The 19,270-nt window shown below is 49.5% G+C and overlaps 1 protein-coding gene across 7 annotated transcripts in view; it reads left to right on the top strand.

Moving 5' to 3' along the window:
* NCOA1 (nuclear receptor coactivator 1) overlaps positions 1–19,270 on the top strand; it is a 141,797-nt gene that overhangs the window by 93,618 nt on the left and 28,909 nt on the right. For all 7 annotated transcript variants that reach the window (XM_065730491.1, XM_065730490.1, XM_065730485.1 and 4 more), the window contains one exon: positions 18,179–18,273. In XM_065730491.1, coding sequence (XP_065586563.1) covers positions 18,179–18,273 — 95 coding nt within the window. The remainder of the gene's footprint in view (positions 1–18,178; positions 18,274–19,270) is intronic.

Genomic DNA, 19,270 nt, shown 5'->3' on the forward strand with positions numbered 1-19,270 from the left:
CTGTGCAAGATTTCGTGAAGAACCATTTACCCTTGTCAGATCTGTTTTCCTGCCAACAAGATAGATTAGAGGGGCATTAATCCACCTAGTGCTGCTGGACACAGGCACTGCAAAGAGAAGAGATGCACGAGAGGCTGTATAAAGGTTAAAATTCACCTTGAGTGTGAACTTGGAGACCAAAATACGCAGGTCCAAAGGGCGTGAGGCAAAGAGGAGTGGTGTGCTAAGGTGTGTACATGTCAAGGAGCAGGTTTTGTCCTGATCCTTGCAGCCTTGACATGGCTCTCTGAGCCCATCTTCAGCCTACCCTGTGGGGTGGCCATGGTGGTACACGAATATGATGTCCTTTTTTGCACAAGGTGAACAGCACTCAGCTTGTATTAGCTCTAAGGGAGCATCATCAGTCAGATGGGGCTTCTGCCAAAGCTCCTGCTGCATGCTCTGAGCACAGTGGTGTGCCTGGTACCAGCTGCTAAAGTTATCCAAAGCCCTACAGCCAAGACCTGGGTGTGCACGTACAGCCACTCACTCCATCATTGAGGCATTGGTGTAGGTTCCCCACTTTGCTCTTATTAAAGGCCTGTGAGCTGCATTTCTACCAGGAGGAAGAGATGGTTGCAAAGCATTAGGCTTGTATGATTCCTGCAGAAAGGAGGCAATGGCATTTACAGAATGGTGGAATCATTCAGGTTGGATAAGACCTCTAAGACCCCCAAGCCCAACCCCAGCCCACCCCACCATGCCCACTTACCACGTCCCTCAGTGCCACATCCCCACGGTTCTGGAACACCTCCAGGGACCGTGACCCTACCACCTCCCTGGGCAGCTGTGCCAATGTGTGTCCACTCTTTCTGAGAAGAGATTTTGCCTAATATCCAGCTTGAAATTCATATTAGGGCTAAAGACTGAGAGGAGTTTGGTTGTGGGTGAGGACTCAGTGGTTTCTGCTCACTGCCACTTCACTGTTCATTAGTTTTCTTGACATTGCACAGCAGGGCTGAACATTAACTAGGACAAGCACTACTTTAAAATATTGTTCCTTGAGCTTTGCTCTGTATTGCAGGCTTATCTAGCACTGCATGAAATTAACGAAGAAGAAAAACTTCACCTGTATTTGTTCTTTGCAATTTATTGCAGGAATGATTTACATGGAGAGGTAGGAGAAATATTGCTGAATATAAGGACATTGGTCCTGTGGTCAAAGGCAGCATGTGGCAGCACTCCCTGCGATGCTGTGTAGGAGGTTAGGAAGCCACTCGTGGGCATTATTTCACATCCAAGAAAGCCACGAGTTTGGGGTTGCAGTGATGTGACACAGTGCTCTCCATACACCCCAACACATGATGTTGACTCATAGAGTTGTGAACGTTGGAAAAGACTCTGAGATGACCAAGTCCAGCCCCAGCCCACCCCACTGTGCCCACTGACCACATCCCTCAGTGCCACATCCTCACAGCTCTGGAACACCTCCCCGGGGAGCTGTGCCACTGCATCACCGCTCTTTCTGAGAAGAAATGTTTCCTAATATCCAACCTGAACCTCCCCTGGTGCAACTTGGGGCCATCACCTCTCATCCTAACTCAGCTTCTTGTCCTGCCTCAGCCAACAGCCTTCAAAACCCACTGGCACCAGGGAGGGAACTGTGCTCAACCATGCAGCAGAGCAGCAGAGGGGCTTCCAGTGAAAAAACAACCAACATCCTGTTATTTGTTTATCTTGGAAAAGGTCTGTGCGAGCTGTGGGTGCCCACAACAGGGAGGTGGCATTGCCATGGGAGCAGGGATGCTGCTGGTGGCTCAGCCCGCAGCAGCTCGTGGATGGCTTGCATGCGTGCGTTGAGCCCGCGCTCCCATCCCCCTGCCTGCCGGGCTGCTATTTAAAGTACGAAGCAAATGCTTTTAGAAAAGATTCCTAGGTTTGGCCTCCTTCCAATGTTAGTAATGTACAGTTGGCAGAACAAGCAGTTTGCGGCTGTGGCAGCAACCTGAAATTCTTCTGCCAAGACAGCAATAAACGCAGAGGAGAAAGGGGCCAGGCAGTTAATTTTTTTCAGTGTTCATCTGTCCTGCAAAAGTTTTTTGGGTTTTGAGTTTTCTGGGTAAGTAGAAGTTGCCCAGGCAGTGTGGCTTAGTAAAGAGAACACAGCTTTGAGCATCCAAGGCCAAGCTGGATGGGGCTTGGGGCAACCTGGGCTGGTGGGAGGTGTCCCTGCCCGTAGCAGGGATTGGGACTGAGGGGTCTTTAAGGTCCTTTCCAACCTCAAACTGCTCTGGATTCTATAAATGTGACGAGCAGTGTTGAAACCAGTGCTGGATGAGGTGTGGCTCAGCAGCATGCAGCCCTATGAGCAGAGTCAAGCTTTGGCATGCGGTGTTACTCCAAATGGAGTAACTGTCTCTGGTTTGCACGTGCAGAAGTGGCTTGGAGGCCGTTACAGGGAACCATCCTGGCAGCACAGCTGAGCTGAGACAGGGTCAGGAGTCTGCAGGACCTGGAGGAGACCAGGTTGCCTCTAGGATGGCAACCAGTGTGTGGCTGCAAACACAGGAGGATCACAGAACCATAAAACCATAGAATATCCCGAGTTGGAAGGGACCCACAAGGACCATTGAGCCCAACCCCTGGCTCCACACAGCTCCACCCAAACCCTATGTCTGAGAGCAGTGTCCCAGCACTCCAGCAGCTCAGGCTACCACCCTGGGGAGCTGCTCCATGCCCACTGCCCCCTGGAGCAGAACCTTTTCCTCCTGGCTGTTCCCTCTGTAGAAGAGAAGCTCTGCCCCTCCATCTCTGCATATGTGATAGTGATGTGGGAAGATGAGGCCGAAGTCCAAAGCTTCAGATTTCTGTGCGAGCTGGGCTAACTGTGGGAGCACTCTAAGCTGATGTTTCTGTGGGGGTCCCTCTGGGGTTCTCCAGCAATGCTGAACTCCCCACACCCACCACGTGCCCTCCTTTTGGTTACCATGCCCAGGCAGCCCTCATCACATTGGTGGTGTGTCACAGCCACATCCCAGGGTGGGATCACAGTCACAGGGCAAGTGGTGGACTGTGGTGCTCCCGGCAATCTGTTGCAGCGCATCCCAGAGCTCATTTTGGTCTATTCAAGACCTCCTGACCCTCCCCGATTTTCATTGTCAGCCTCAGTATATTCCTGCTTGCCCCACTGCACTTTTTACAGCACAGCTGTACCCTTGGTGTTTACAACCTTCAAATATTTGCTGACTAGCTCCCATGCCCTCCCCTTGCTGCGGTGCTGCACGCAGAGGCGGCTGATGCCATCTTCCCAACCTGGCACCCAGCCTGATAGCTTCCCTTCCCACATCCTCCACACTGGCTCAGTACTGGGCTGGCAGCAAGGTTCCCTGGCCCAAGCTTTGTGGATGGAGGGAAGTCACCCCTGTTTCAGACTTCAGCACCCAGTGCCTCTGCGAGGGATGCAGCAGCACACCAGCTGCAGGAGTATCTCCTTATTCCCCAGAAGGATTTATAATTAAATAGGATCATCGAATCACGGAGCTGGAGTTGGAAGGGACCTTGAATGGCCATGTGTTCCAATCCCCCTGCAGTCAGCAGTCACACCCACAGCTCCATCAGGAGCTCAGAGCCCCATCCAGCCTGACCTTGGGTGTCTGCAGGGATGAGTAACACACACCACCTCTGTGCCTGTGCCTCAAGAAATACTTCTGGTTTGGGAGCACATAACATTGGGATTGTGGGAAGGAGTGGATGGCCTGCAAAGGTCTGATGGAGATGGGAGCCACGAGATCCGTGCTCTGGTGGAGGGGTAGTGTCTCCTCCCTGGCATCCCTGCCTGCCTTGACAGTGTCCTTTTGAGGTTAAACCACCACAGCTTTTTCCCCATAGCCCTCTACGTCGATAGGGTGCTTGATTTCCTTCCAAAGCAGGAGTGTGAACACAGCTCCTTAATAGAATAAATGAAACGGTATTGAACTTTTCATTATGCTGCCTCCAACTCCAGAGAACCGCTGAGGATTGCCCTTGAAACACGTCTGTGTGGTCACAGCTCGGCCACTGCGGGTGTCCCAGGGCCCCTTCCCACGTCCTTCCTGCTCCTGCAGGGCTGCAGTATGTTCTCTCACTGCTGAAACCAATGCATGGAGCTGTTGGAGACCTGGCCGAGGAGCAGCTCCCATCCCCGCCAGGATGCCTGGGGTCAGCTGCTCACTTTCTAGTCCTCCGAGGTCCAAAAGCCCCAGCAGATTTGCTGTGCTGTTGCCAAAAGATTGGATTTGTTCCTGTGATTCTCACAGCGTGGCTTCTCTGATGATGGCACCTGAGCTGCGACGGCACGGGAGCTGCAGGTGTGACCCCAGCCCCACCGAGAGCTGGTGGAGCTGCTGAATTTATCTCTGAGCATGGACGAGGGGAAAAACTAGATCTTTAATTAATGTAGTTTTATTCCCTAATAATGGTACAGGGTACTGACCTGATTTCAGGACGTTTTAAAAGGCAGTAGGTTAAGAGTAAGCTTCCTTTTTGCTCTTTACTGTGTTAACCTGCAAAGACAACAACCCTTAGTCTTTAAGTCAAATTACTTCGGACAGAGAGAGGCAGAGGGCTGTTTCTTGAGCCTTTAGTTAATGATTTTCAGGGGGGATGAGGTTAACAGCACTTCTCTCTCTTCTCTGGCTACACAACACCTCCATGGTCTGCTCCCCCCACTGAAACAAAACCACAGAGGAGGTTCTCCTGACATCTTTTTATTCGGTATTGCCTGAAGTGTGGCCGTATTCAGAGACACTAGGAAACGTTGACCAAAAAAGGAGACAGCCCTGTATTTGTGACCACCTATCGTTTGTATGGTAACCTACTTGGGGAAGTAATTTTCCTTTTGGGTAAATAGAGTGGGTTAATTAAGCAAAGTGTATGAAATAGTTATTGACTTTGGCTGCTCCGTTGCATACAATCATTGGGCTGTCAGTGGCTTTCCTTTAATTAAGTCTCCCTGCTGTCTTGTCATATGCTTAGATTTTGAGTCTTTGGCCTTGGATTTATTTTATTATATACATATAGAGCTTCTGGCACAGGAATGTCCTGTGTCCTCAGGAGAACGTATAGGAGCCTCCTCATTACGAGTACTGAGATTCTTCTTGGGCTTGGAAATGGCGACATATGGTGAACTCTGAAAAGAAAACAAAAACACCTTGGTTTTGTGTTTTGCAGTGGCCAGAAAATGATGAACTGATGGCTTGCAAAGTGGTTCCTCCGCCAGCTTGTGGTGTTGGAGAGGAAACCCTGTCCTTGGGCCCTGAGTCAAGAGCCCCTTCTTGTCCTAGCAGCCATTGGCAGCTGAGTGATGTGGGATGTTACTAACACCATAAAATAGATATCAGGAAGAAATTCTTTACTGTGAGGGTGGTGAGACACTGGAACAGGTTGCCCAGCGAGGCTGTGGATCAGGAAGCATTCCAGGCCAGGCTGGATGGGGCTGTGGGCAACCTGGTGCAGAGGGAGGTGTCCCTGCCTACAGCAGGGGGTTGGGACTGGGTGATCTTAAGGGTCCCTTCCAACCCAAACCATTCTGTGATTCTGTGATGGAGTGACTCCCATACAACCACAAAGCAAGTAATTGCGTGCAGCGGGTGGAAGCAAGTAGCAGTGCTGAGGTTCCTTGGAGAGCTTTATCCAAAGCAGAGGAACCAGTGCAGTGCAGAGCACTTAAAGGCTCTCTGCTCCCTTCGTCTGCACAGGTCTGGGGTTTTCTATAAAGCTTACTTCTGTCTCACTTGGTATCCTATAAAATCTCAACATTGATAGTATTGTTATTTGACAAATGGGCGAAACAGGGATAACATCTACTAGAGAGCAGGGGATGGTGCTTTTCACTCAAGCTTTTCATGGTTTCCATTTGGTTTGGGAAGAGTGAGAAATTTCTTCTAGGCTATTATCTTGGGGGCTGTGGATGAAATCTGTCAGCCCTTCCCTGGCAGCATGCCTTTCTGGGCACTGGGGCCAGTCACAGGGACATTTGGGCTGGAAGAGACCCTGGAGGTCTCATCAGGCTTTTTCACTTGGACACCTTGTGCATCTTTTGGACACTGGAACAGGAGGTGGTGCAGTCACCGTCCCTGGATGTGTTCAAGAACCATGGAGATGTGGCACTTGGGGACATGGGTGCAGGGTCTGGCACTTGCTCTTGTGCAGGCTGCCATCAGGAGGCCGATGGAGAGGGAGGCCCTGGTGACTCTGGATGTACCAGAGGCTAAAAGAAGTTACAACATGAAATTTAACTGCAAGGTAGTGTTGTATCCAAAAAAGTCTGACGGGGTGAGGTTGGGAGGAAGTGCAGTGTGGCAGATTCCAATGCGAGAGGAAAGATGTTACCCAAACAGAGGTTTTTGTGTGCTGACTCAACATGAGGTCCTTCAGTGAACCCAAAAGAGGACAGTTCCGCACAGTGGAAGAACAATATTTGCACAGTCAGATAAGAGATGGAAAACCCTGTTACTTGGAAAATCATTAAGCTGAAGGCTCGAGAAATAGCCCAAGCTCAAAGCATTGCAGCTGTAAGGCCAGTGATGTACCACGAGCAGAAGTTTAGCTCCAGTGTTTGAGGTTTTGCTGAGGAACAAAAGCAAGCAGCAGGCTGGCATCTGAGAAGCAACACGAGTGGAAATGTCTCCTGGAAGTGGGACTAAATGAAAAGTGCTGTAAGGGGTTTACATTAATTAAAGGATTTTTAATTAATTAATTAAAACCACATTAAGGTTTGTGTCAAATCTAAAATTAGATGGCAATCTCTTCAGGCTACAACTGTCAGCCCAGTTCTGTAGCCCCCTCTTTAAATGCATCGACTTTATTGGAGCTGTGCTGATTTTGTTTGCTTTGAGGGAGGTCAGAAAACGAGAGCTTTGCTTTTGTCCTCGAGGGGTGTTCTGCAGACTCTGGGTTCCTCCCCAGGGTCAGAAAGGACCTCTTTGGCCATGGTGCTGATGATGGGTGTTGGCAGGTGCTGGGCAGAAAATTGCTTTCCTGTTCCCAAATCTGGTGGTTGATTTAGCCCTGCAGGAGCAGCTTCTTTCCCAAACCACTGCAGGAAAAGTCATGCAATTAGAAGGAGCATCTCTCACTGCTTTCATCCCATCTCAGTGGCCAATTTTTCACCATACATTAGAGGGCTGCAGAGAAAGATAAACAAGCAAACCCTGGAGGCCAGATTAGACATCAGCAGGGAGGGGGAATTCCTCGTTGGCTTCGTTAGGTGCCTACTGGAAGCCCTGAAGTGTGAGGCTGATCCAAAGCTAACAGAGTACAAACAGATCCAGTCCTTTTAACTGTGTAATTTGGGCTTGCAGGAATTTGTGATAATGAAGAGGATCCTACTGCTAATTGGTGGGGGCAGTGTGGAGTGGGTGTTCCTGGTGCTCTCCATCCAATTTGAAAATCACCGAGCTCCCTTCGTCGTGTGATTTGCAGACACCTGCTCATTTTCAGTGGAGTTGAGTTAGTGATCATTTCTGTAGCTGTGTTGAGTCGCCCTTTAATTTAGCTTGCTCTTCCCTCTGTTTGGTAATTACCACTCATCCCTTGTGTATTTGTAAGAAGTTGTCACGCTTGTTCTCTACCTTCACCCAACTGGTCCAAACAAAACAAGCTCTCCTAGGTTCTTTGTGTCATATAGTTATGCCTTGCCCTTCATTACCCTAGGAAGTCTGTTCTGTACTTCTACCAATTTAACTTCATTTTTCTTGATTTAATTAGCCCAGACCATCACTGTTTCTATTACTAGGCCTTAGCAATAGCAGTAGGTGGTTGCTGGGAATGATCTCCTGTCACCTCCATTAAGCTGTCCCCAGCTTGGATAGCCAACCAACTTGATGAAGTTAGTGCAGTTCATCAGTGCAGTTGAGTAATCTTTCTACCATTGAGGCCTCTTTTGTGTGAACAAGTCAACCCACCCTTGTATTGGTTTTCTCCTTGTGGGCAAGTCAACCCACTCTTGTGTTGATCGATGGGAGCATTTTTTCCCTGCATGGCTGACAAGCTTTGGGTGCTGTCCTGGGGAATGGTGCTTCTCGAGGGAGCGTGAGCTCCTGCTGAGAGACAAGGTGGGCATCTCCTGGGCGACACCGAGTGTGCATGGATGTGGTGGGACAGCACTGGGGCTCAGCATGGTGTCTGCACTGGGGAAAAGAAGACTGCAAAGCCCAGGGAGGTGGAGAGGGGAGCTGCAGGGGTGAATCAGGGGCTGCAGGAAATGCCTTGCAGCTTGGAAAGCTGAAGAGCTCTGTTGAGTGTATGCAGAGGAGTGGGAGCAAGCTGATGACACTGCGTAAGCACTGACAAGAGTGGAAAATGCTGGCGACTAGAGAGGATTTTAAATCCAGCATAACAAAGAATGACTCAAAGCTGAAGCCAGACAAAAACAAATTAGGAATAGGGCCCAGATTTATAACTCGGAGTGATTACTTTGGGAAGGAGCTGCCAGGGGATGTGGTGGATTGAGCAGGTTTGAGCCAAACAGAAGTTGAGGGCTCGTTGTGGTAGAAGTGGGTGAACTCTGGCAGCTCGGCGATGCTCAGGAAGTCACATCAGCCAATGGAGCGATCTCTCCTGGCCTTAAACTCCGTAAATCTTAACATTTTGAGGTCTCATTTCCTGCATCCTCGGAGCTGTAAACAAGCACAGTGTAATTCACAGCTCAGGCTGCGCGTTGCTTTACAGGCAGAACTGACAAGTGAAAGTAATGCAGTGCAGCTATTGTTACACAGCTTTCGGTGCTGGTTTGTTGGATTGTTGGTTGTTTGTTTTTTTCCCCAAGAAAACGGACCTTCTTCCATTGCTCTCTTCTTCAGTGCAGGACAGGCATGCTTTTCTCTATGCAAGATGACTCAGGGGTGAATAAAGCGCAGGCTTTTTTATCAGAGCAGCTAATTGCACCTCACACACAAAGATGGGAAGGGTTCCTGGATGTGACTGGGAATTGCACGCCCTCTCTGCGGTTTGTTTCGATGTGAACTGTGAAACGGGCTCCATCTCTGCCTACACCCTCCACAGGCACTCATGAAGTCAGTCTCTCCGTATCCTCTGGAATCTGTTTTATATCAGGGATTGATTTCAGATACAAACTCCCCCAGGTCAACACTATATAACTCTCTGCCCTGTGCAGTAATGCCAGGGAGCATCCCTTGTATGTGTGTATTTTATGGAGTCGTACCACCTACAAAGCATGTCAATAAAATTCTCATCCCTCCTCTGACAGTTTTAATCTAGCTGGCAGCTTAAATATAGAACAAGGGGAAGGGGAGGCTGCTAAGAATTGCACAGAGCTCTCCAAACATTGCCTTTATTTTAACAAGTGAACATTTGGTTATTACATCCTCAAGCTTTTAAACATCTCACACTGTCAAGAACTAATAAATCCTTTAGCACCTAGCTGTAAGTGGAGGCTCTGATAGGATGTAACAGGCGTGTGGATCATGCAGAGAGTCATAAACCACCTGTAGAAACCACTCCTCCTCTTGCCTTCTGCTGTGCTGGATTAGCTTTTTCTTTTCCCCCTTTTTTTTTTTCTTGACTCAGTCTCAGATTTAAGAAAGGTGGGAAATGAAGAGGAAAATTAAAAAAAAAAAACACCCTTCAGTTGAAAGTCCTTTATCCCAGACCACTGCAGCCTTCTTAGGGCCACCCTATGAGCTGGATTCATTTGGGTGTGGGAGAAGAACACAATGGAGGCATCTCATTGAAATGTGTCCTATGTACAGAGGGGTCTCTGGGGCTCTGGTGCATCCCAGCACTGCCTGTCCCCATTCTGAGCCCTTTGGAGAGCCCAGGTGCCCGCCAGTGTGAGCAATTAACACGATAAGCCACTTCTGAATGGGGAAAATAATCCTCGGGTTGAGTATGGGGAGTTGGCTGTGGAATCCTTCTGCTTTCATTTTGGCTTTTCCCCTGAACAAACTTTCATAGACTTTAATCCTCTCAGTGCTCCTGTGAGCAAAAGGAATAAAGCAAGATTTGTGTAAGGAGACAATAGGAGACAAAAGCTTTTATTAGGACAAGTGTTGTGGTTGGACAAAGCAAGCAAACTCACAGGGACACAAGTGTGCCTTCGTGTCAGCCTGAAGAGCTGTCGTGTCTCTTAGCAAAATGGAAGAAGCTGTCCCTCAGTGCCCAGTGAGAAGCTGCTGAGCTCCTTGTCCAGCATTTATCCTTCCCCTGAGTTGTACAGATTCCCTGTGGGGCATTTTGTGGCACTTAGAGACTAAACCAGAGCCCTGGGGAAGAGCTGGGGGCCCGGAGCCCGGCCAAACCAACCGTGCTGTTCAGAAGCTTTCCCATGGTAGTTGTCACCCATCCTTCTGCTCTTGGTATTCAGAAAGGCAGCTTCCCTCCCTCATTCCAAGATATGTTTTCATTAATTAATTAAGCTGCCAGTCTCAGCTAGCCACCTTTTAAATCATTAAGTCCATATTACAGATAGCAGGGTTGATGAATGTCGGAGTGGTAGATCGGGTTCCCCAGGCTGATATTTGCACCAGCTTTGGTGCAGCTGCTACGCTAAGACTGGATTATATCTCACATGCATGGATTATGTCATATGGGAGGATGGAATAGTTTGGGCCATCCCAAAGTATTAGGCACTGGCAGTGGGTGCCCCATCCCTGCGGACAGCCAAGGTCAGGCTGTAGGGGGCTGTGAGCACTGATGGAGCTGTGGGTGTCCCTGCTCAGCGCAGGCAGTGGGACCAGATGGCCTTTAAAGTTCCCTTCCAACTCAAAACGATTCTGTGATTTCTCTGGAAGTTAATTTTGGAAGTGAGGTCCAGAGAAGAGCAGAGCTGGGGCAGGAGCATGGCTGGGAACAGCATGGGGAAGCGTCAGGTTTTGCACTGCCTGCACGCCTTGGCAGCTGTCTCCTTGCCTGTGCAGTTAACATATTTGACGTGCTCGTGCAACTTGAGCATAAAGCAGATCTAGCAGTTGACACGAGTGAATTTTTAATAGTAACTTTGCATGGATTTGAGCATGCACAACGCTGGAGCACTGAGATACTAAGTATGAGTGTGATAGCAGAGGAGAGACGGACTGATTCTTTGCAAACTTAATTAAATCAGGTCATTAAAGCCATGTTGCAACGTATTTTCTGCCCGCAGGAGGGGAACAAAGGCTATGCCAGGGCTGAATTAGAGTTGAAGGAGAGCTACACATTTCCCTTTCTCATCTTTTGCAGTTTTGACCATGCACAGTTGACACAGTTTTTGAACGAATTAAGTCCTTCAGATTGAGATAAAAGTTGTTTTTTTTTCGCCCTCTGTTCCTCCCCCTGGTAAGATGGAGATGTTCTACCTGCTTGATCTCAGAGCTGAGTGTAAGAAAGTCTCAGCTCCTCGTGCCTGTTAGCTCCTGTCAGCGTTCAGCGCTCATTAATTTTGCATTCACTCAGCACCGTATAATTTTTCCTGACATTGTTCAGACAGCCAGCCTATTTTACTTAAGACATCTCTACACCATTAGTGTTTAACTCTAAGAGGTGTGAAGGCAGAAGGAAACATCCTTCTCCTTCTGTTCTAGCGGCGGCGTGCTTCGCTCTGCTCTTTTTGCTGTTAAATGAGGATTTTAGGAAAAGCAGAACAATAAACTTTTCCTTACAAGCTGTGCCAAGGAAAGCAGTGTTTGGTGACCATTCAGAGCTTCTAATCTGACCACCCACCCGTGGCTGCGACTGCTCCAGGCCGTGTCACAAGGCACACTCTTGAGGGTCCATCTGGAGCCCCACAAAGGAGAACCACCAAACCCTATGCCATTGTAGAATCACAGAATGATTTGGGTTGGACGGGACCTTTAAGATCACCCAGTCCCAACCCCCTGCTGTAGGCAGGGACACCTCCCTCTGCACCAGGTTGCTCACAGCCCCATCCAGCCTGGCCTTGGTTGCTTCCATGGAGGGGGCATCCACAGCCTCACTTGGCAGCCTGTTCCAGTGTCTCACCACCTTCACAGTAAAGAATTTCTTCCTGACATCTAGTCTAAATCTGCCCTTTTCCAGTTTGAAGCCATTTCCCCTCATCCTGTCGCTACATGCCCTTACAGAAAGCACCAGGGTGGCTGAAGGCAGCACTGTTTGCAGCTCCAATCCTAGTGATTCTGTGCTGTGAAACCCCATGAGTGCTTGCACGACGTGTTGGGGCATCTCAGCTCAGGGAATGTCAGTGAACCCTGTAATCCACTCCAGCAGGAGCTGTAAGAGCATGTCTGGTTATGCATCAGGCTTCTTCAGCCGCACAACAGCAGTGTTAATGGGGATTAGTGCTGTAGGCTTGTTAAAATCAAACGTGTCTGGTGTCCACCCTGCCTGTGATCCTCGGCTGGAAGGACGTCACGAGTTGATTGGGATGACTACAATGCTGAAATATGTTATTTGCAGTCTACAGAAAGAGCCCAATGGGTTAAAACTGGTGTAGGGAACCTGCTTTGGCAGGGGGGTTGGACTCGATGATCTCTAGAGGTCCCTTCCAACCCCTGTGATTCTGTGATTCTATGAAAACACGACTGATGATTCATTCACTTTGCAGGGTCGTAGGGAAAATGGTTATGCCTGTTGCTGGGTAGATACAGGCTTAAAAAAAAGCTATTAAATCACTGCTTTAACCTTAATATAAATCCAGGGCTCCACCTGTGGATCCATACTGATGGATGATTGGCACTGGCACAGGTTCCCTGGAGAAACTGTGGTTGCCCCATCCATGGAGGTGCTCAAAGCCAGGCTGGACGGGGCCCTGGGCAGTCTGAGGTGGTGTGGATAAGCAGCCCACAGCAGCAGGTAGGGCTGGGTGGGCTTCATAGCCCCCTCCAACCCTTTCAGAGTGGATATCAGGAAAAAATTATCAGAGCAAAACCTGATTGTGTCTCCTTGTTGTGGTGGGGTGATAGAGGATAAGAGTGCCCTAAGAAAACCAACCCAATCTCAGAAATCAGGCTTAGAATAAATGGATTGAGTGGTTCTCCTCTAAAAATGCCCTTTTCTCTGCTTTGCCCACAAGAGGAGCACGAGTTGAGGCGCTCAGGTGGAGACCTCTCCATTGCTGGGAGCCCCTCATACTCATCTCCAGTGGATGTCCATGAGGGGTGGTATCAGCCTGGTGAGCTCTGAGGGAGCTGTGCTCGCTTCTGGAAGCTGAGATCTGCTCTTCTGTTTCTTGCACTGGTATTTTCAAGCTTTGTAGCTCCCACATTGTATTTTTCCACAGTTTCTTAAATTCATAGATCAGATAATTTCCTTCCACCTACTAGAATAAAAAGTTATACAACCGAAGAGCTGCTGATTTCCATACAGAGTTCTATAGGAACTTGTGGAAGGGAGGGCTCAGGGATGGGTTTTCTGTATCTGCCTCCATATGAACATGCTGATGTGCCTTAGGTGGGCATTGGGCAAACGTCAGCTCCTGCAGATTGAGTGTTGGGTTGTGGTATCTCCAAATAAGCTGTCCTCAGTGGGAGCCATTGCACAGGGGCTGCACATGGGAGCGTGGCTGGGCCCTGTAATCAAGGCAGGAATGAAATCAGTCCTTCTGATTCCCTTGCTGAGTAGAGGGAGCACCACTGGAAAAAACATCATGTGTATTGCTAAGTTTTCCTGTTTGCTTTCTCAGCCAAGAGGTGATTTCCAGAACAGACTGGTTTCACGTCCCTGCCTTGCATGGGGCAGCACAAATTGGTCCCATCTGTGCATGGGAACAGTTGATATTTAAAGAGCATCACCTTCAGGCATGCAAACCTTCCTGAATTAGTGACATCACTAATGTCATAGGAAATGATTTCCCCATTTGATTCTTTATCATGATGCTCCCCACCTCTTCGGTCCCCAGCCCAGGCACGCATGGCCTTGTGTGCCAACACCATGTTGAACATGAGCTCCTGGCCTGGGTCCCCACCATCACCAGCAGCCAACGATGCTCAGAGGTCCTCCACCATCTGTCCTTAACTCCACAGATAGCACTGGACATGCCTTCTTCTTTGGACACTGTTTAAAACCACATTTTTTATGGTCCAGATCCCCTCACGTGCCACTTTCCTTTATAGTTTTTTCCTTTATTCTCTTTTTCTCATCTCACGGCTTTTTAAAACGGATTCTTTTTTCTGGGAGGTGCGTGCAGTGCGCTCAGAAAACCTTCTGCTAAGTAGTTTATTTTTATGGCAGTTTTTTCCTGTTGGGTTTACTGGACTGATGAGTCCCGTAGTAGGCACTAATTAATGGCATAGCTTTCTGTCACGCTCTCGATCCGTGGGTGCACCGAATCTGTTCCATCTGATTTTAATTAACAAAAAATCAAAGCTCCTCATCGGGGAAGTTGCAACTGTGGATTCAGTCGCCTTGCTCCTGTCTTATGAAGAAGATAGAGCTGAGCTGAGCTGGGGGCTGCCATTGCCATCGGCTTCCCTGCATTCCCCAGCATCCTTCCATCCTTGTCCCCTGCCCCAAGGCTCTGCTCCGGGTCCTCGGTGCCCACCCCTGCTCACAGGCACAGGCTTCCTCCGGTTGAACATTTTGCCTTCAAGCTATTTATTTTTTTCATAGCAAACTCAAAACCCAAAGAATTTGCAGTCTGCCATCATAAATAAAAACAAACAAATGTTTTCCCATGGAAATTTTGGGTTAAAAGAAAACCGTTGGGCTGGGTGCTGGCGATGCCCATGGAGCTTCATGGGGTTTTCCCAGGGAGTGGCAGTGAGCTCCTCTAGGATGCAAAAGGATGCTCTAAAAGCCTTCGTGCTGGGAGTGGGAAACAGTTGTTCTGCTTTCCTGGCTGTTTTTTAAGGCTACAGTGCTTGTGACCAGAACCCCTATTTAGAAGACCCATTCACAGAATCATAGTATCATTCAGGTTGGAAAAGACCTCTAAGATCATGATCCCATCCAGTCATGGTCCCTTACAACTCTGATTCCATCCCCAAGCCCAGCCATCACCACCATGCCCACTAAAGCATGTCCCTACATGCGACATCTACACGTTTTGTACGGGTTTGTCATGATTTGGGTAAAGCAGGATGAGTTAAGGCTCATTTGGGACTTTTCCCATCATGCCCTTGAGAGCCGTAGTACATCTTCTCACTGTTTTGGGTGCTTGCTTTGCCCCAGGTATGTGAGTGCAGGATTGAGCGCAGGATCCTGGGAATGAAGGTACTGCCGAAGGATGCGTGCAACAAAGTCATCTGAAGATGGGTAGATAGTCCTGTGAGCTGATTTTTTGGCTTGCTGAGAGCCCCCGGCTCCTACAGCCATCCAGGCACCCATAAGTCTCCGTGGCTGTCAGGAAATCAAGGCGTCATTTTAAAGAATGCATTTAAAATAGCTCATCCCCCTTTGTGCTGCGAGAAGAAGCCGCTTTAATCACGTTTGAGGCAATTATGCTGTAATCAGGGCCATTGGTGCGCCTGACTTTTATGGCACGACGGGGATTTACGATGGCAGCGGATGCCAAAGCCCCCGGGGCTGAATCCCGGCTGCCTCCCACGGTAGGAACGCGGCGGATTTGTTGCTCCCGCTGGTTTTATTTGCCTGCAGATCTGTCCATCCAGCCTCAGCTTTGTAATTAGATTACAAGCTGCGGGGACCATCCCTTTGCTCCCGGAACGCTCAACCCGCGCTGGATGCTGCCGTGCGATCAGCTCGAGTCATCGCACGGGGGCATCGGGCGAGGTGCTAAAGCAGACAGCCGCTGCTGTCAGTGCAGGCGAAGGAAGAGCGAGACTGATGGGTTAAGGAGCAAAACAGCGGCTCGTGGTGATGTATTCCTCGCCGCTCTCCCGAGGAACGGCTGCTCGGGATGAGACGCTAAAGAGCTGCGCTTAAGCACATTAAGTTAAGTGCTTTGCAGGGACGCGCTGACACTTTGAAGGAGTTTTGTGTTACTGCAGTGTGTCGCTCTGGAGAAGGTGAGCAGGGGCTTCTGCTGCTGCTCCGAGCCCAGCGAGAGCCGGGCTGCAGGCGGAGGAGACGCACGCGAGAGGTGCCGGCAGCGCCAGCTAATCCTCCCAGTAATAGGCTTGGTGATGGCATATGAAACCATTTTGCTAAAGTAGGAGGAGGATCCCACAGCCCAATTAAAGGATTAGGTCTGAAAGCTAGTCCATTACCTCTAAGTACATGAATTTATAAAGAGCAGGGGAAAAAAAAAAAGCCGTTTCTCACGCCCTTTGGTAATGAGCGACGATGAGTTCTGGCTGGAGCACTGCTGCTGCCTCTGCTGTGCCAGAGCTCAATCCCTGCACCGGTATGGGATGGGGACTCACCCCAGTTCATGGGTTTGAGTTGGAAGGGACCCTTCAAGGCCATCTGTCCCACTCCCTGCAACGAGCAGGGACACCCACAGCTCCATCAGTGCTCAGAGCCCATCCAGCCTGACCTTGGCTGTGTGCAGGGGCACCACTGCCCCTCTGGGCAACCTGTGCCAGTGCCTCACTGCCCTCCGTGTAAACAACTTCCTCCTTATGTCCAATCAAAGTCCCCCTGCTGTTAATTTGAAACCATTTCCCCTTGTCCTATCACACCAGACCCTGATGAAGAGTCTGTCCCCTTCTTTCTCACAGCCCCCCGTTAGGTACTGAGAAGCTCTCTCAGGTCTCCCTGGAGCTTTCTTTTCTCCATGCTGAACAGCCCCAGTTCCTGCTGGAAATGGGAGAAACAGAGACCTGTGGGGATCGAGCAGGGGGCATCTGCAGCAGAGTTTGAAACAGAAACCTGTGGGAACTGGACAGAGTTCAGGGTTCATGTATTTTAGGGTTGGAGTCAGACCATACAAGTGTCACAGCCCCCAGCCAGGGCACAGGCCAGGCACAGTGCTGGCTCTCCATGCCGTATTTTGGAATCTGTTTGCCACGGATCACTTCCTCTCGTGCTGCATTCAGGCAGAGAAGTCGCAGTGCCTTTCAGCTTATTTATTTTCCAACAGCCCATGGGTGAGAGTGAAAGCAGAGGCAGAGATCAGGGAAAACTCGTGGCACAGCTTGGTCCTGCCTGAAAGGGGAATGCTTCCTGAAGCTTGCTCCCCTGTGACCCCTGTTGTGTGGCATGCATGGGCTGCAGAGCAGAGTCAGGGAGGAGGATGCACAGGGGAGTTTGTTGGGGGCGAAAGTCCCGGGAGGATGCGGGGGATGAAGTGTGTCAAGTGACACATCTGGAAGGCTTGCAAATGTGATTTGATGCTGAGTAATAAAACTTGCCACTCGTTAATAGGATTAGATCTATGCGCAGATGAATCACAGCACAGAAGTGCTGCTTGCAGTAAATATTACGTCGAGTTAGACGCTTCGCTGCTGAGTCTGATGCGCTGCAAAGGAGTAAATGCAATTTAGCTCTCACTTAGCTGGGGAGGAAGGTGATAACTCAAACATCTGGCAGTGGTGCTCTGAGCGGACGTGGCAGCAGCGAGGTGCTGGCACCCACCAGGAACCACAGACACCCCATAGGTTGTGCCTTTGGTGTGCTCACCGTGGCCTCGTGCATGCACAGTGCCTGTTGTCCCCTTACCCAGTGATGAATGGATTGAGCACATGGCTGGGGAAAGGATGGCTGCACTTCATGGCTGCACAAGCTCCTGAGCCAGCTCCATGTTCTTTGGACTCACAGATCACCTTGAGTTGGAAAGGAGCGCCCAGAGACCACTGAGTCCAACCCCTTCCTCCACACAGCACCACCCAAGACCCAAACCTTGGTGTCTCTGCACCTGAGGCTGCGCTGGGTTTTCCTTCTGGAGGTTTCCTCTGGCACAGCCCATCCTTCAGGAGTCCCTCCTGCCCATGATTTATTAACACGTTGTGTGAAAAGTTCTCCATCAAACGCTGCAGCCTGAGCTAAACTGGATATACCGTTTCCTTTTCAAAATGTTGATGTTGGACTTCTCTCTCTCCAGCCTTCTGCTGAAGATGGTTTTTCCTTTGGTTTTTCCCTCTTGCCAGTGGGGCGAATTGTGATCTAATTAGTGCCTTTATTTTACCAGGATTAGAAGAGACATTGTATTTTTTCTTCAAGTTTTTTCCCCTTCGCAGGGCTGAGAGATGACACAAAAATGCCAGAGTCTATTGACGTGCATCACGCATTGTCTGGGTGGCAGGATGTATGAAATCCAGCTGCCAATGCTTTGTTTATTATTGGTTATGTTTCAGTAGGAGAATTACAGTTCTTTGGCTGTAACATCCCTTTTCCCTCACTACAGAGAAAGCGGCTGATGATGAAGTCCAGAAGTCTGACATCTCATCCAGCAGCCAGGGAGTGATCGAGAAGGAGTCACTGGGACCTCTTCTGCTGGAGGTGGGTGCAGTAAGTAACTGCAGTAGCATTATCTATGGTGTGGCACAGTCCATATTCTGTCATTTCTGCTGGAAGCCAAATAAATCCCTGTCAGGTGAGAAAATGAGCAAGTCTAGACTTCAGAATACCTACAACTGCTGGTGTTTGCTACATCGTTCAAACCCAGTCTGGATCCTGAATGAGACACCAGGGAAGGAGACATCCCCCCATGCTTTTAGCTGCTGTGGGATTCTCTGTGTGTTGCCCTGCGTGGAGCCAGCACAAGGATGACATGTCCCTGCCTCCAGGTGTAGAAAATCACAGCTGCATGTCGCATCCCTGGTCTGGTGTGGCAACCCCAGTGGCAAACTAAAGATAGAATCATAGAATCGTTAAAGTTGGAAAAGACCACTGAGGCCATCAAGTCCAACTGCCAACCCATCATCCAGCTGTCTGCCCATGGGCCCATAATCCAACCATCAGCTCACAGACCTGAAGTCCAGCTGTCAGTATGCTCTGGCATAGGATGCAGGGCACTGTGGGGCTCACTGTGGGGCTCGCAGAAGAGTCCATTATTGTGGTCTGGGTGGTGATGAAGATTGGGATTTGTCTGTCATGGAGGTTTGGAACAGCTTACCAGGATCTGCTTAATCTCTGCCCATGCCATGCTGCTCTTCTTTGAGCCCTCAAGTGAAGCTGTCCAAATTAATAAAACAGCAGGAGGTGACTCTGCAGCAGAGGTGTTAACAGCTCAGCATTTGTCTGGAGTGCCTCTTGCCCTTCATCTCCACTTCTTCTGTCCTGTGGTGGAGCATCCCAGCCCGGCTCCTTGCTGCAGCTCAGAGCTGTGGAAATGGTGGATGCCTGGGAGCAAAGCAGCACATCGTTGTCACAAATGGCACTGGAAAACCTGAGCTCCTTATATAGAAAGGGAAAATAATTAAATCACTTGTTCATGGCCAAAAATTATACGCCGTGCTTGTGTCAGGTGTTAATCTTTTCTGCAGGAAGGAGCACA

This window comes from Cyrtonyx montezumae, unplaced genomic scaffold (assembly GCF_038088225.1).
Source record: "Cyrtonyx montezumae isolate F1298 unplaced genomic scaffold, pur_monq_1.0 scaffold_13, whole genome shotgun sequence".
Classification (NCBI taxonomy): Eukaryota; Metazoa; Chordata; class Aves; order Galliformes; family Odontophoridae; genus Cyrtonyx; species Cyrtonyx montezumae.